Source organism: Marmota flaviventris, chromosome 2, assembly GCF_047511675.1.
Source record: "Marmota flaviventris isolate mMarFla1 chromosome 2, mMarFla1.hap1, whole genome shotgun sequence".
Classification (NCBI taxonomy): domain Eukaryota; kingdom Metazoa; phylum Chordata; class Mammalia; order Rodentia; family Sciuridae; genus Marmota; species Marmota flaviventris.
In genome coordinates this window covers 134,263,858-134,278,517 of record NC_092499.1, presented here as the reverse complement: position 1 = coordinate 134,278,517, position 14,660 = coordinate 134,263,858, and the positions used below count along the sequence as shown (strand labels likewise).

The 14,660-nt window shown below is 34.9% G+C and overlaps 1 protein-coding gene across 2 annotated transcripts in view; it reads left to right on the top strand.

Annotated features, from left to right (window-relative positions):
• Positions 1 to 14,660, top strand: part of Efl1 (elongation factor like GTPase 1) — a 143,011-nt gene that overhangs the window by 29,673 nt on the left and 98,678 nt on the right. The window contains exons 8-11 of one of the 2 annotated variants that reach the window (XM_027921012.3): positions 9,460 to 9,583; positions 11,439 to 11,515; positions 12,151 to 12,287; positions 12,860 to 12,982. The exons of the other annotated variant lie outside the window; for it this stretch is intronic. Of the exons in view, the coding sequence (XP_027776813.1) occupies positions 9,460 to 9,583; positions 11,439 to 11,515; positions 12,151 to 12,287; positions 12,860 to 12,982 (461 nt within the window). The remainder of the gene's footprint in view (positions 1 to 9,459; positions 9,584 to 11,438; positions 11,516 to 12,150; positions 12,288 to 12,859; positions 12,983 to 14,660) is intronic. 2 annotated transcript variants of the gene reach the window in all.

Here is a 14,660-nt window from a genome sequence, read left to right as displayed (position 1 = left end):
TATAAATGAATGTCAAATTTTGTCATGTCTTTCCTGCATTGATTAATGTAGTCATATGATTTTTTATCTTTAGCTTGTTATTATAGCAGATTACATTCATTAATTGTGGAATATTGAACCCAGACTTGCTTCTTTTTATAGATTTTATTTATAATTGCTGTGTTTTGGTGGATGTCCTGGGGTTGAACCCAGGGTCACTTAGCCACTGAGCCACATCCCCAGCCCTTTTCATTTTTTATTTTGAGAGAGGATCTTGCTAAGTTGCTTAGGGTTTCACTGAGTTGCTCAAGCTGGTCTTGTACTTGCAGTACTCCTGCTTTAGCCTCCCGAACTGCTGGGATTACAGGCATGCACCACCAGGAGTAGTTTATATGATTGACTTTTAAAAAGCCTTATTTGAATGAATTCTAAATGCACAAAAATGTATATCATAAAACAAAAATGTATATCATAAGATCTCCCACCTTATCCCTTAGTTCATGTCATTTTCTAGTAGTTTCTTTTGTATCCTTTGAGGTTTTTTTATGTTTATATGTGCAAATACATTTATTTCAATTTTTATACCAACAATACAGAAGTTAGTATAGAAAGAAGTTAGTTTTATTGATATTTACATATGCTAGGCATCGAGTTATTCATTTAAAATTATTTCATTGAATTTTTACAATCATCTTTTGAAATACATGTTATCTAAAGCTCAAACAATTAGTGATTCATTCAACATCCTTCAGCTACTAAGTGGCAGAGCCTATATTAAGATTATAGTCTACCTGACTCTGAAGTTTGTGGGTTTTTTTTTTTTTTTTTTTGGTACCGAGAATTGAACTCAGGGGCACTCAACCGCTGAGCCACATCCCCAGCCCTGTTTTGTATTTTATTTAGAGACAGAGTCTCACTGAGTTAATTAGCACCTCCCTTTTACTGAGGCTGGCTTTGAACTGGTCAGCTCCCTAAGCCGCTAGGATTACAGGCATATGCCACTGTGCCCAGCTTGAAGAATGTGTTTTCTTACCACAGTACTTCTCTGGGGTCTTCCCTGTGGAATATAGGGACCCTTGTTACTTCTTGTTGCCCCTGGTGAATATATACATGCTAGGGCCATGCAACACTCATCTACTTTTTAGAATATGATAGATAATTGACTATATTTTTTTAACTGCAACCATTACTGCATTGTAAAATTTTAAAAAATCCAAATATAGTTAAAAGATTACATTTTGATAAAAATCTCTTTGTCTTGGGTAAATAATTATGAAATTATAATGACATTTACTTTAGTTGTGAGCTTAATTTTTCATATAATGTGCAGAAAGCATAGAATCAGAAACAATGCACCAGGGGAAAACAAGGCCTGCTCATGAAATATCTTCCAGTAGGATCTGGAAATGGAAAAGAAGAATGAATCAGAAACTGACTAGAATTCAAGGCTTTAGAGTAGCCTAACCAGTATGGCTTTTCCATGTCCTCCTTTTTTACAGGAACTTATTCTTCAATTTCCTTTTGCCTAGGCAGTATAATATATTATAATATCATAATTTCTCATGTTTGCAATGAATTATAGATGGTTTACTTCATGCCTAAAAGATTATACCAAATTTAGGTAGAGAATGTGTAATGAAAATAGGAATTATAGACCTGCTGAAGATTTACACTTCTGAGACCTGGTTAATAGCTTGACTTATCACCTTTCTGGGCTTCAGCTTCTTCATCCAAATTAAGAATTTTGGGTTAAGATGATTTCTAAGATTCTCTTTCAAGTAAAAAGTGCAGTTATTTATTTAGTTATTTAATGGGGTCATATTTGTTGATATCTAATTTGTGAGCATTCTGCTTGTGAGCCACAAGGTGGAGGGCTTGTTCCTTTGTTATAATAATTTTCATAATTAATGTTTTATATTAATTGTAGTCTATCTTAGAAATTAGAGGACCTTTACTGTGCAAAGAGGAGGAATGGGGAGAGTCTTGAATAGGTTGAATAAGGAAGGGTAACTTCTATATCCCTTTCATTTTTTGATATTCTTAGATACCATCTTAGATACCAAGCTGATATTACTCTGTGTTAGATAAGGTCAAGTTTAGAGATAGGCTAGTTCTGGTTTTCAACAAGTTTACATATTAATTTATGGGAAGATGGTGGTAGAAATGAATGCACCGGAGACCTTTTCCTTTGAATTTTCTCTAAACTTTTAGTGGGTAGGCAAAGTTGGCAGCTGACTGCAAGTGTGAAAATAAGCACATTTCAGAATTTAGAAAATGATTCTATGTTACTCTCAGACAGTGGGACAGGGCTAGGAAATGTGAATAAAGATTGTATCTAGGGCTACATCCTAAATCTGTTCTTTTAATAGATGATAATTCAGGAGAATCTGCTCTGAAAAGTAGAAACATTATTGACTTTAGGGATAAGTAGCACCTGTAAATAAGGAGGACATTGGAAAAGCCATACTGGTTAGGTTGCTGTCAAGTCTTGCATTCTACTTATTTATCTAAATTCCGATTTTAGATAAATAGAATTGAGGCTCCCACTCTAAAGAATAGGGATAGAAAAGAGACAATGAAAAGCCCTTCCTAATAGGTTTATGCACCAATGTTTTAGAATTGGGCAATTAACATGAATCCACTGGGTAGTTTGGAAGGCATAAAGGTGTGTGGCTTGGTAATTTCACACTTGGCCAAGTTGTGATTTAGGAAGATAGACAATAGATAGATAGATGTGTGAAGTCTTGGAATACAAATATGTTATGTAGATCTCTTCTGAGAGTCTAATTTGAAGTTATTTGGTTTGAGAAAATGATTTAAAATAGAATTAAAAATGGAGAAGTGTATGGTCAGTGCTTTAAAATTTTAACTAATGACAGATGCATAAAAGCCATAAATAATAATGGCTGAACTGAATAAGCAAATTTTGTGATAACCATGTGTTTTAGTTAACTTTTTTGCTGCTATGACTAAAAGACCCATCCAGAAAATTGTAGAGGAGGAAAAGTTTATTTAAGAGCTCACGGTTTCAGAGGCCTCAGTCATAGAAGTCCTGTTTTATTCCTCCGGGCTCAAGGTGAGGCTGAAAATCATGGTGGAAGAATGGTGAGCATTTACATATATATGCTCCAAAACCATAGCACCAATTTCCACTTCCTCTAACCACACCCTACCACTTCAATTACCACTCAATTAATCCCTATCAGGGGATTAATTCACTGATTGGGTTAAAAATTTTACAATCCAATCATTTCTCCTCTGAACCTTCTTGCATTGTCTCACATGTGAGTTTTTGGGGGACATCTCACATCCAAACCATAACACCATGAGAAAAAAATTAAGAGGATGAAAAATAAGTTTTTTGAGAGACTTATATGCCTATATGTGTATACATATGTAAACAGATGGTGGACTAGAAAAAGTTCAAATGATAGTGACCTGAATAGATAGGCAAATATGTTATGATAGTTCATGATTTTGGTAAATTTTAGAGTGTTTATGAAAATTTACCACTTTTAGGATTTATGTGATGTTTATTATAAAAGAGAAAATAATAACAGAGTTTGAGTAATGCAAATCAACATTTTAAAAAAAATCTTGAAAAGAAACCACACCAGAAATTCAGCTGGTCCTAACAATTGTGACAATAAACATATGAAATCCTTCATTAAGGAGATAAAGTATTTTATTTTATTTGTTTATTTTTTTTTTTGTACCAGGGATTGAATTCAGGGGCACTTAACCACTGAGCCACATTCCTAGCCCTATTTTGAATTTTATTTAGAGACAGGGTCTCACTGAGTTGCTTAGCACCTGACTTTTGTTGAGACTGGCTTTGAACTCAAGATCCTCCTGCCTTAGCTTCCCAAGCTGCTGGGATTGCTGAGATAAAGTATTTAAAAAAAAAAAAAAAAAAACAGATTTTTTTTCTTTTTTAAATCCAGAAGTTTGTTATATACAAGAAAAAAGGGCATAATGAACAGAGTGTAAACTTGGACCCTGATTAGTCAATTAAATGTGAACAAAAAAGAAAGTAGTTTTGGCAGTATTAGTAATAGTTTGTGACAAGTGAATTATGGCATAAGGAACAATTTTATTAGGATAATTGACACATTTCAGTAGTGAAGAGATTGTGTCGATTATCATAAAATTCATAAGACAAAAATAGAGTTATGAGTAGAACACTACAAGGCATGTACTTTGGTGGCAGTTTTACTCCCCTAAAATTTTACATTACCAGCAAACTGTTAACAGATTAAGGTCACAGAAATAAGCCATATTGATAGTATAATGAAAGTCAAAATTTGTTTTAAGTATCGATGAAGGATACACAAAAACTTGGCCTATATCAAGCAAAAAAAGAGAAAAGATATGAAAACATTGCATGTTTGATGTACTAAATCTCTTACTTAGTCATTTATCTCTGGTTTTAACTAATTGAGAATAGAACCAAGTTGCCACTATGGAGTTCATAGTTTCAGTTTTATGCATCATAGCCCTAACAGGCTTCCCTCCTTAAGAACAGGGGTCCCTAAAAAAATTAGATTGGAAACTGTGTTTGGGAACTCAGACCACAGTGGCAGTGTACTGTTGTCTCCTTCCATAGAGATCTGCAGATCCAGTTCAGCTTCTGGATTGGAACTGCAGCTCTCCATGAAGGATTGCAGACTGCCTGTCAAAATCCAGTGTGGACAAATGAAAAACTCAAGAGATGAGTTCTCCTGAACTGAATCTGGAAGCAAGGGTCTGTGGCCTGCTGTAGTTATGTGGAACCAAGGGGAACTAGGAAGAAAACCTGACTCTTCCTGATTCATGGAGTAGGCACTAAGAAAGAGCCAGTTTCCTTTTTGAAGCTTAGGAACTCTACCCCTGGAATGTCAACCTTTCACCTTTGCTTGGGGAGGAGCAACTGAGGAAACCAGGAATGCTCCTTTCAGCATTCCTTGATGGGGAAGTCCCTTACTGCAGAAATCTCCCAAGTATTTGGAGTGAGATGAGAATTTATAGAGAGAAGAAAGATTTCTTTTCCCCAAAGGCAAAAGCATGTTAAATTAATAACAGAATTTATGAACTAAAATTTTGGATTAAAACACACACACACACACACACACACACACACACAAATAAAAATAAATAAAAACCTTTGCTAAATAAATAACTGTTGGATCAAATAGGAAATGAAGTTTATGATAGTAAATTACTTAGAAAGTAATGGACCCTTGAGACCAGTTCAGAATGTCAGCAGCCTGTAACGGTATAATTTGGATTTTGATTTCTGATTAGATGTTTTTCTCTCCCTTAGCCCAGTGAGAAGGGTTTTAGATATTTATTTTCAGCAGTTTCTGTGGTATCTGCTTTTGCTTCTAATAAGTTCTATCTACTGGCTCTAACATTTCTGATTCCTATGATAATTATTGGCTTCTACTTCTGTAGCTTCTTAAGCATATCAATAATGGGATTTAACTCAGTTGTTATCATTGTTTTGGTGCCTGGCTATTCTCATAGGTGTGTAGTATAGCTCATTATTGTTTTGATTGGCATCAACTCTTGGGTTTCACCAATACCACACTTCCTGTCTGAACTGTAAAGAATTGTCTACACTGTGCTAACATTGGATTTCTTCTGCAGTGAAGAGCATAGTAGATATCCTTTTTCTTTTTTCCTTTCTTTTTAAGTGTGTTTTATAACAGTTTTTGGTTCACAATATAAAGTGAGAGAAAGATCAGAGATTTCCCAAACACTCTTGCCCCCACATATATAAGTTCGCTATCATTATCCTTCACCATTGTAGTATGTTTGTTGCAAAAGTTTAACCTACATTAATACATTATTTTCACCAAAAGATATCATTAAGCTTTGTTCAGTCTTGGTGGTGTACATTTTGTCGGTCTGAACAAGTGTATAATGATGTGTATCCACCACTATAGTATCATATAGAATAGTTTCACTTTTCTAACTGTTCCATGTCCCACCTATTTGTCCCTCCCTCCCCCCAGCTCCTGGCATCCACTGTTCTTTTTACTCTTTCTGTAGTTTTAACTTTTCCAAAATGCCACATATTTGGGATCAACAGCATGTAGCCTTTCAGATTGGCTTCTTTCACTTAGTTACATGCATTTAAATTGCCTCAATATGATTTCATGGCTCATTTCTTCTTAATGCCGAAGAGTACCCCATTGTCTGCATAGGAATTGAACTGCTATGTACATCTACAAGCAAGTTTTTTGTAGATTTAAGTTTTCAGCTATGTCACTGAGTAAGTAACATTGATCATGGTTGCTGCATCATAGGCCAAAGAAGATTAAAAAAAAAATTTTTTTATAAGAAACTTCCAAACTGTCTTTCAAAATGGTGATACCTGTTGCATCCCCACCATCAATAAATGGCATTATTCTTGTTCCACGTCTTTGCTAGTATTTGGTGTTATCATTGTTTTGGTGCCTGGCTATTCTCATAAGTGTGTAGTGTAGCTCATTATTTTTTTGACTGGCATTTCCCGGATGGTGTGTGCATATTTGCCATCTTTCTTTGATTAGGTGTCTGTTAAAATCTTTGACCTATTTTTAATCAAGTTTTATGTTTTCTTATTGTTAAGTGTTAAGACTCTTTGCTTCTTTTGAATACTAGTCCTTTATTAGGTCTGTGTTCTGCAAATATTTTCTCACACTCTGTGACTTTTCTTCTCATCTCTTAACAGTGCCTTTCATAGAAAAGAAGTTTTAAATTTCAATGAAGTATATGTTATCAGTTCTTCCTTTCATGGCTTATGCCTATAGTGTTCTCCAAAATCATCTAAATTTTTCTCTATGTCATCTTCCAGGAGTTTTACAGTTTTATGTTGTTTTTTTTTAACCTAAGTCTATGAGCTTAATTTTTCTAAGTCTTGAATTAATTTTGTGAAGAGTGTATAGCCTGTATCTAACCCCCTCCCTCCTTTTTTTTTTTTTTTGCAAATTGCTGTTCAGTTGTTTCAGCATCATTTGTTGGAGACCCTCTTTTCTTCATTACATTGTCTTTGCCCATTTCAAAGATCAGTTGACTCTATTTATGTGGGTCTGTTTTTTGAGCAGTTTTGTTCCATTGATCTATTCGTCTCTTCTTTTTCACAATACCACACTGTCTAGATTACTTTAGCTTTATAGTAAGTCTTGAAGTTTGGTATTGTTAGTCTCTCCAGTTTTACTCTTCCCCTTCAATGTCACATTGGTCATTCTGGATCTTTTGCCTCCCATATATCCTTTAAAATCAGTTTGTTATTTACAAAATAACTTTTTGAATGGGATTGCATTGGATGTAAAGGTTGATTTGGGAACTGACATTTTAAAATATTGAAGCTTTTTTATCCATGAACATGGAATTTCTCTACTTATTTAGTTCTTTGATTTCTTTCATTAGAGTTTTGTAATTTTTCTCATATAGATCTTAAATATATATTTTGTTATATTTAGACCTTAATGTTTTATTTTGGGGATTTCATGTAAAAGGTATTATGTTTTTAATTTCAAATTATATTTATTCATTGCTGGTAAATAGGAAAGTGATTGACTTTTTATATTAACCTTGTGTACAACCTTGCTATAATTGCTTATTAGTTAGAACTGAAGTTTTATTGATTCTTTTGGTTTTCTACATAGATGATCATGTTATCTGCAAATAAAGATAGTTTTATTCCCTTCCTCATAATTAGTATTTTCTTTCTTTCTTTTTGAGTTGTTGGCTCCTTTTTTTAAATTGGTTTAAATAAATAAATGGCAGTGGAATGCATTACAATTCTTATTACATATATATACCACAATTTTTCATAGCTCTGTTTGTATTTAAAGTATTTTGACACCCAGTTCATGTCTTTATACATGTACTTTGGATAATGATGTCTTTCACATTCCTCCATCCTTGTTAAGACTTCATCTATTCCTCCCATGCTCCCCTTCCCTACCCCACTATGAGTCAGCCTCCTTATATCAGAGAAAACATTTGGCATTTTTGGGGGGAATTGGCTAACTTCACTTAGCATTATCTTCTCCAACGCCATCCATTTACCTGCAAATGCCATGATTTTATTCTCTTTTATTGCTGGGTAAAATTCCATTGTGTATATATGCCACATTTTTTATATCCATTCATTCACGGAAGGGCATTTAGGTTGGCGCCACAGTTCAGCTATTGTAAATTGTGCTGCTATAAACATTGATGTGGCTGTGTCCCTGTAGTATGCTGTTTTTAAGTCCTTTGGGTATAGTCCGAGGAGTGGGATAGCTGGGTCAAATGGTGGTTCCATTCCAGATTTCCAAGGAATCTCCATACTGCTTTCCATATTGGCTGCACCAATTTGCAGTCCTACCAGCAATGTATGAGTATATGTTTTTCCTCACATCCTGGCCAACACTTATTGTTGTTTGTCTTCATAATAGCTGCCATTCTGACTGGAGTGAGATGGTATCTTAGAGTAGTTTTGATTAGCATTTCTCTAATTGCTAGAGATGATGAGCATTTTTTCGAATATTTGTTGATTGATTGTATATCCTCTTCTGAGAAGTGTCTGTTCAGGTCCATTTGTTGATTGGGTTATTTGTTTTTTAGTGCTTAGCTTTTTGAGTTCTTTATATATCCTAGAGATTAGTGCTCTATCTGATGTGTGAGAGTTAAAAATTTGCTCCCAGGATGTACGTTCGCTCTCTGTTCACCTTATAGATTAGTATTTTCTTATTGCATTAGCTTGGGCCTAGAGTATAGTGGTAAAAAGAAGGGGTGAGGGAGGGTATTCTTGCCTTGTTTCTGAGTAGGCATTTTTTAAGAAGCTGGTACTTTGAGAGTTCTAGACTCAAACCTTAGATTAAATATACTGTTTTTTGAAAAATAGATATTTCCTAGGTACTTTATCCAAACAGCGCAGTACTATACAAGATCACCCTTATTTGTTGATTGCTGTCCCAAGGATGGAGTCTGTGGTGCTAGGTGGTTTCTCTAAGGGATGATAAGAGTGAAGTAAGTGTACATATGTTTATCATTTAATTCAGGGTGCCAACAAACTTGTTTTGGCAGGTTCCATCTCTAGAGTTTATGTCCTTTGTGAGCAGCCATCATTTATAGCTATGGAGACTGGAAGTACATTTCTGTTGTTGACATAGTTGTGATGAACAGTTGAAGTCTACATTTCCTTGGCCTTTGTTCCTTTTTTCTCATTTTACCAGTGAAAAATTAAGAAAGGACACTATAGCATGAATTTTAACTCTATATTAATGTAGCTAGTGCTGGACAGAACATAGGCTTTGGAGTCAGACTGCTTGGGTTTGAATCCCAAGTTCACTCATTACCTCTGTGATATCTTCGTGCATCATTATCCTTTTCTGTAAAATGGGAGAAATTTGTAGGAAGGTTGAAATGATTTAATAATTCACATGAAGACACAGAAACACTCATGTTAGCTGTATCAATGTTACTTATTTGTTATTAATAACATAATTCTTGGTTTTCTTTCAGAATTGAGCATTTTGCCAAAATCTATAGCAAAAAAATTGGCATCAAAAAGGAAGTTCTTTTGAAAACCTTGTGGGGAGATTATTATATAAATATGAAGGCTAAGAAAATAATGAAGGTTGATCAGGTAATACTGTCCCTTTGGAATGTTGGTTATAGAAAACTGGTACTATAACATCTTTAGTAGATATAATTTAGCTTTAATTTTTGCAGACGAGTTCATGAGGGACTTTTTACTCTACGTAATTTGGAAGGGTTTATGAGTCTTATATCCTAGTATTACTTTATATAGAGTTCTTAGTCCTTAGTATATAGTGAGGTGAGTGAGCAAGCTGGACCTAGTGATGCATGCTAGTATTTCCAGCTAATTGGGAGGCTAAGACAAGAGGATTGCTTGAGCCCAAGAAGTTCAAGACCAGCCTGGGCTAGCAAATCCTTTCTGTTTTCCCTAAATTAATAAATAGATAGCAAAAAACTACTCTTTTAAAAAAGCCTATAAAAAATATCAGATCCTGAGCCCTTAAAAACACATAGTTTCCATTATGTATTTGTGTATCTTCAGAGATGTCTCTTTTAGACATCACTATGTGATCCACATTGTATTTCCAGTCATAGCAGAGGCTACCATGTAGTACAGATGGTGAAAGACAGGTGTTCCTGTAAACCACACCACTATAAATAGAGGTAATTTAGCACTGTTATGGGCATATAGCCTCAATGGGTATTTTTCTTGAAGCTTTGTATTTTAATGTAAAGTTCAGAATATCACATATTTTTTTTTCTCATTGAAAATCAAATACATTCCTCTTAAAAAGTGTTCAGAAATATAAAGCCATAGAAAAGAAAAAGTCAAAGGCCAACAATGCTTATGACAGTTTTAATTTCTTTCACTTTTTTGATAGACATATATACAGCCCTCGTTTGAGATTATACTGTTTATATAACGTAGCTGCCTTTTTTCTTAATGTCACATCATTAACATCTTCTTTTGCCATTGAAAGCTTTTCCTAACAGTGTATTTAAAAGGGAATGAGTATAGTTACATGGGAAGAACATGGCTTGAGAGACAAGTCAGTGTTTGAATATTGGCTCCCTCACTTATTGGCTCTGTGACTTTTTCTTGAGTTTTTTCTTCTGTAAAATTAAGATAATAGCATTTATTTCAGAAGGTAGTTAGGATGATTATATAAAGTATTCCAAATAAACTCTTTAGAACGGTTCTTTTTGCATAATAAGCACACTATTATTATTTTATTTTTTGAGATCATCATTATTTATGTAATCACTCTCCTAAGATTGGACAGGTTTTTTTCCCCAAATGTGTTCATATTGTAAGTAAAGCTATAATAGATTTTTTTGTGTGTGTGCATAAATGTTTAGGTCTTCATGATAACTTATCAAAACTAAGTATTTAGAAAGGCAATGACTAATACTATTGCCAGTTACTCTTGGAAAAGGAGGTCTCATTTCCATGTCATATATATGTAAGAGTATTTGCCTCAAGGTACTCTGGGGCTATTCACTTTTTGTGTAGTTTGGTAAGAGAAATAGTAGGTTTAGAGGGTTTTAAAAAACTTTTCTGTCCTTGTGAAGTTTTTTTGTATGTTTAAGAACAGTTTATATTTTTTTCAGAACACTTCAGATCAGAGTCCCTAGAAAGACCCTGATCATGCAGGGTGAAGTTTTAGCTCTCAGGTTGAATGTTGTGTGTTTCTTTGATGGAAATGGTGGAGCAGCAACAGTGATAAATCTCTAAATGACTACATTGTTTTCAAAGTCCCTGATTCCTGGAGAAAGGGAATGGTGTATTATTATCGTGTATTATTGACTCTTTAGGTTATTCTTATAACTGCTTTCATCTTTAATGTTAAAAAAATATTTTTTAGTAGAAATGAGACATTGATATTAAAACATGTTGCAAACAAATATGTAAATGCATAGTGAATGTTCAGGAACTTAAGTCAGTATATTCTTTTGTACAGGCAAAAGGAAAGAAACCTTTATTTGTACAGTTGATCCTGGAAAATATATGGAGTTTGTATGATGCTGTCTTGAAAAAGTAAGACTGTTGTAAAATTGTTTATCTTTGCGCAGTGTATTTTGCCTCACTTTCCAGTTTAATGAGTCACACTTTGGAAATCTGAGATAGATGAAGAACAGAGCCTTTACAGACAAGTTGATTACAGAGCTCAGAAACAATTAAAGGGGCACATGTAGCTAAAGTAAAAGATAATGGAGGAAAGGCAGAACAGTAATATTTTATAGAGTACTGAGGTGAAGCGATAAAAGGATGGAAATAAGCATTGATCCTTTGTTTTCATAAACACAGATTTTAAAAACAGTAATTGTAGTACAAAAGATACTTGATATGTAGGATCATCAGTGGGGAATTTGGGAAGTAACTTGCCTGGTACAAGTCGAGGGAAAAGCTGGCTTTTGTTGATTATCTTCTAGGTTATTCTAGGGTTAGTAAAACTGTTTTATCAACTAGCAAAGTTTGTTGTAGAACATTGGAGAATGGTGCTTCATGAGAAGTTTTAAAGTACATTTGAAAGTAGGATCCCCTCAATCATTTTTAGCTTTTATTGAAAAAGTTATGTGGTATGAGAAAAAAAATGTATCAAATAATGTCAAATTCATTTACCCACTACTCATCACTATCTGTATATGTTCCCTATCTTATGCTTATTATAGGGACAAAGAAAAAATTGATAAAATAGTGACTTCTTTAGGATTAAAAATTGGAGTCCGGGAGGCACGCCATTCAGATCCTAAAGTTCAGATCAATGCCATTTGCAGTCAGTGGCTACCTATCTCCCATGCTGTTCTTTGTATCCTTTATTTTAATGGTTTTTAATGAAATAGTTTTGATAAAACAAGAAAAAGAAAACTTTTATTTGCAATCAGGTAATTCTCTGGAAATAACACATTTTAATCCAATGTCAAGTCTTTGCTAATCTAGTAGTCTATTGTGAAACTGTAATTAATAGTTTAAAAATTAACATACTAATGCTGTTTAAGGTTAATACTGAGTATTCCTTTTTAAAATGATTTTTAGTAAGCATGTAAAAATAAAATTATTTGCACTAAGATTAAATATAAATAGATAATGTGGATGTTAGATTACTGTTTCATTTCAAGGTCAAGGTTAGCCCATCTATCAGCCTCTATTATCCTTTATTCCATTGGAGGGAATATTTGATGTGAGACTCCTGTCTGAGTTTTAAAAAGTTCATGAGCTCCTTGAAACCATACTTTAAAATGTGATTCATAAATCAGTGTTGCCTTATAACCCAGGCATTTTCTGTATGGACATACATTGTTATTTTGATAGTGAGTGCATACAATTAATCTGAGCTGTGGCAGTGGCTCACACTTCTGGGTCCTTAACAACAGACTTCAGCTATGGTGTGTCAGAAACTTCCTAGCCCCCTTGATATTACCGCTGAGAGAGTTGAGAAACTCCTGTGCACTGGATCGCAAACGTTCGACTCTCTTCCACTGGAAACTCAAGCACTGAAAGCAGGTGAGGCAGAGATGAACATGTTGGAACATACCATGTTATTGATTATTCTCAGTCCAGGCTGCTCTAGAACAACTTGCTCAATGGCAGTTTACAAAATGGACAGTTTGTTAAATGTCCAGTTCCATAAATGAACAGTTTTACAAATGACCATTTTACCAGTTTTATTTCCCTGCTCCCAAAATTTCAGTTGCACTATAGCCATTTAGCTCCCCCGGTGGGCAGCCAGGCTCTGAGCCTCTTTCTTCCTGCCCTGATCCCATTTCTTAAATACCTTGCAATGTGTTTCCTAAGCTGTGGCATAACTGTGTTTGCTGTGTCCACAGCTTTACACACAAAATGAGTCCAGAGACTGTGCTTTTCATTAGATACCCTGGACATACCCACCCCATGAGATAAGTTCCTTTTCTAGGCTCTGTAGGTACAGGGAAATTCATTTGTATATATTCACTGACTCCAATTCTTTTCTTCCCATTCTTTTGAATTATAACTGCGGACCCCTAAACCACTCCACTATTTCATCTGCATTATGTATTTGTGTGTCTTCAGAGATGTCTCTTCTAGACATCACTGTGTGAACCACACTGTATTTCCAGTCACAGCAGAGGCTACATGCGGTATAGATGGTGAAAGATGGGTGTTCCTGTAAACCACACCTCTATAAATAGAGGTAATTTAGCACTGTTATGGGCATATAGCCTCAATGGGTATTTTTCTTGAAGCTTTGTATTTAAATGTAAAGTTCAGGATTTCACATATTTTTTTCTCATTGAAAATCAAATACATTCCTCTTAAAAAAGTGTTCAGAAATATAAAGCCATAGAGAAGAAAAAGTCAAAGGCCAACAGTGTTCTTCTACTGTTCTTGGGGTCACTATTGATTCATACTTTAAGTCTTTTTTTTTGTGTGTGTGTGTTGGGGCTTGAACCCAGGGGTGCTCTACCACTGAGCTGCTTCCTTGGCTCTTTTTATTTTTTCAGTTTGAATCTGAGTCATACTTATTTGCTCAATCTGTTCTCAAATGTTTTTATCCTCCTGCCTTAGCCTCTTTAGTAGCTGGAATTACAGGCATGCACCACAGACCCGGCTCACTTTGTTAAATCTAATGTCCAGTTCACAGTCTTTATCTGACTAGATCTGTCACTAACATTTTAGCACAGTTGATCACTCCTTCCTCCTTGGAACTCTTTCTTCCCTCGACTTCTAAGCTTCCACATGCTTCTAGTTGATTTCCTTGTCTCCCTTAATCTCTTCTCTGGTTCAATCTTAATCACTTTTTTTGGTTCCTCTCCATTTCCTTGGGTTTCTAACTGTGGAGTGTCCCAAGCAAGAATCAGTCTCATTACCTCATCTACTTCATCTGTGATCCCTCTCTTGGTGATCCCATCCAGTCTCAAGGCTTTAAGGGACAATGGTTTCCCACTTCTGTATCTACATGCACATCTCTTATCTGAACTCTAGACTCATATGTGCATTTAGCATACTCCCTCTCTCTACTCAGCTGTTATACAAAGCATCTCAAACTTAACATATTCCAAACTTGTCTTTTATCTCATCCCCAAACTTGCTGCTCCTGCTTATTCCCATCTCAGTTGGAGGTGCCACCATCGTTTCATTTTCTCAGTCCAAAAACCTTTAGAGTCATCTGTGACTCTTACATGTTTTATCTCACACCTCTGCA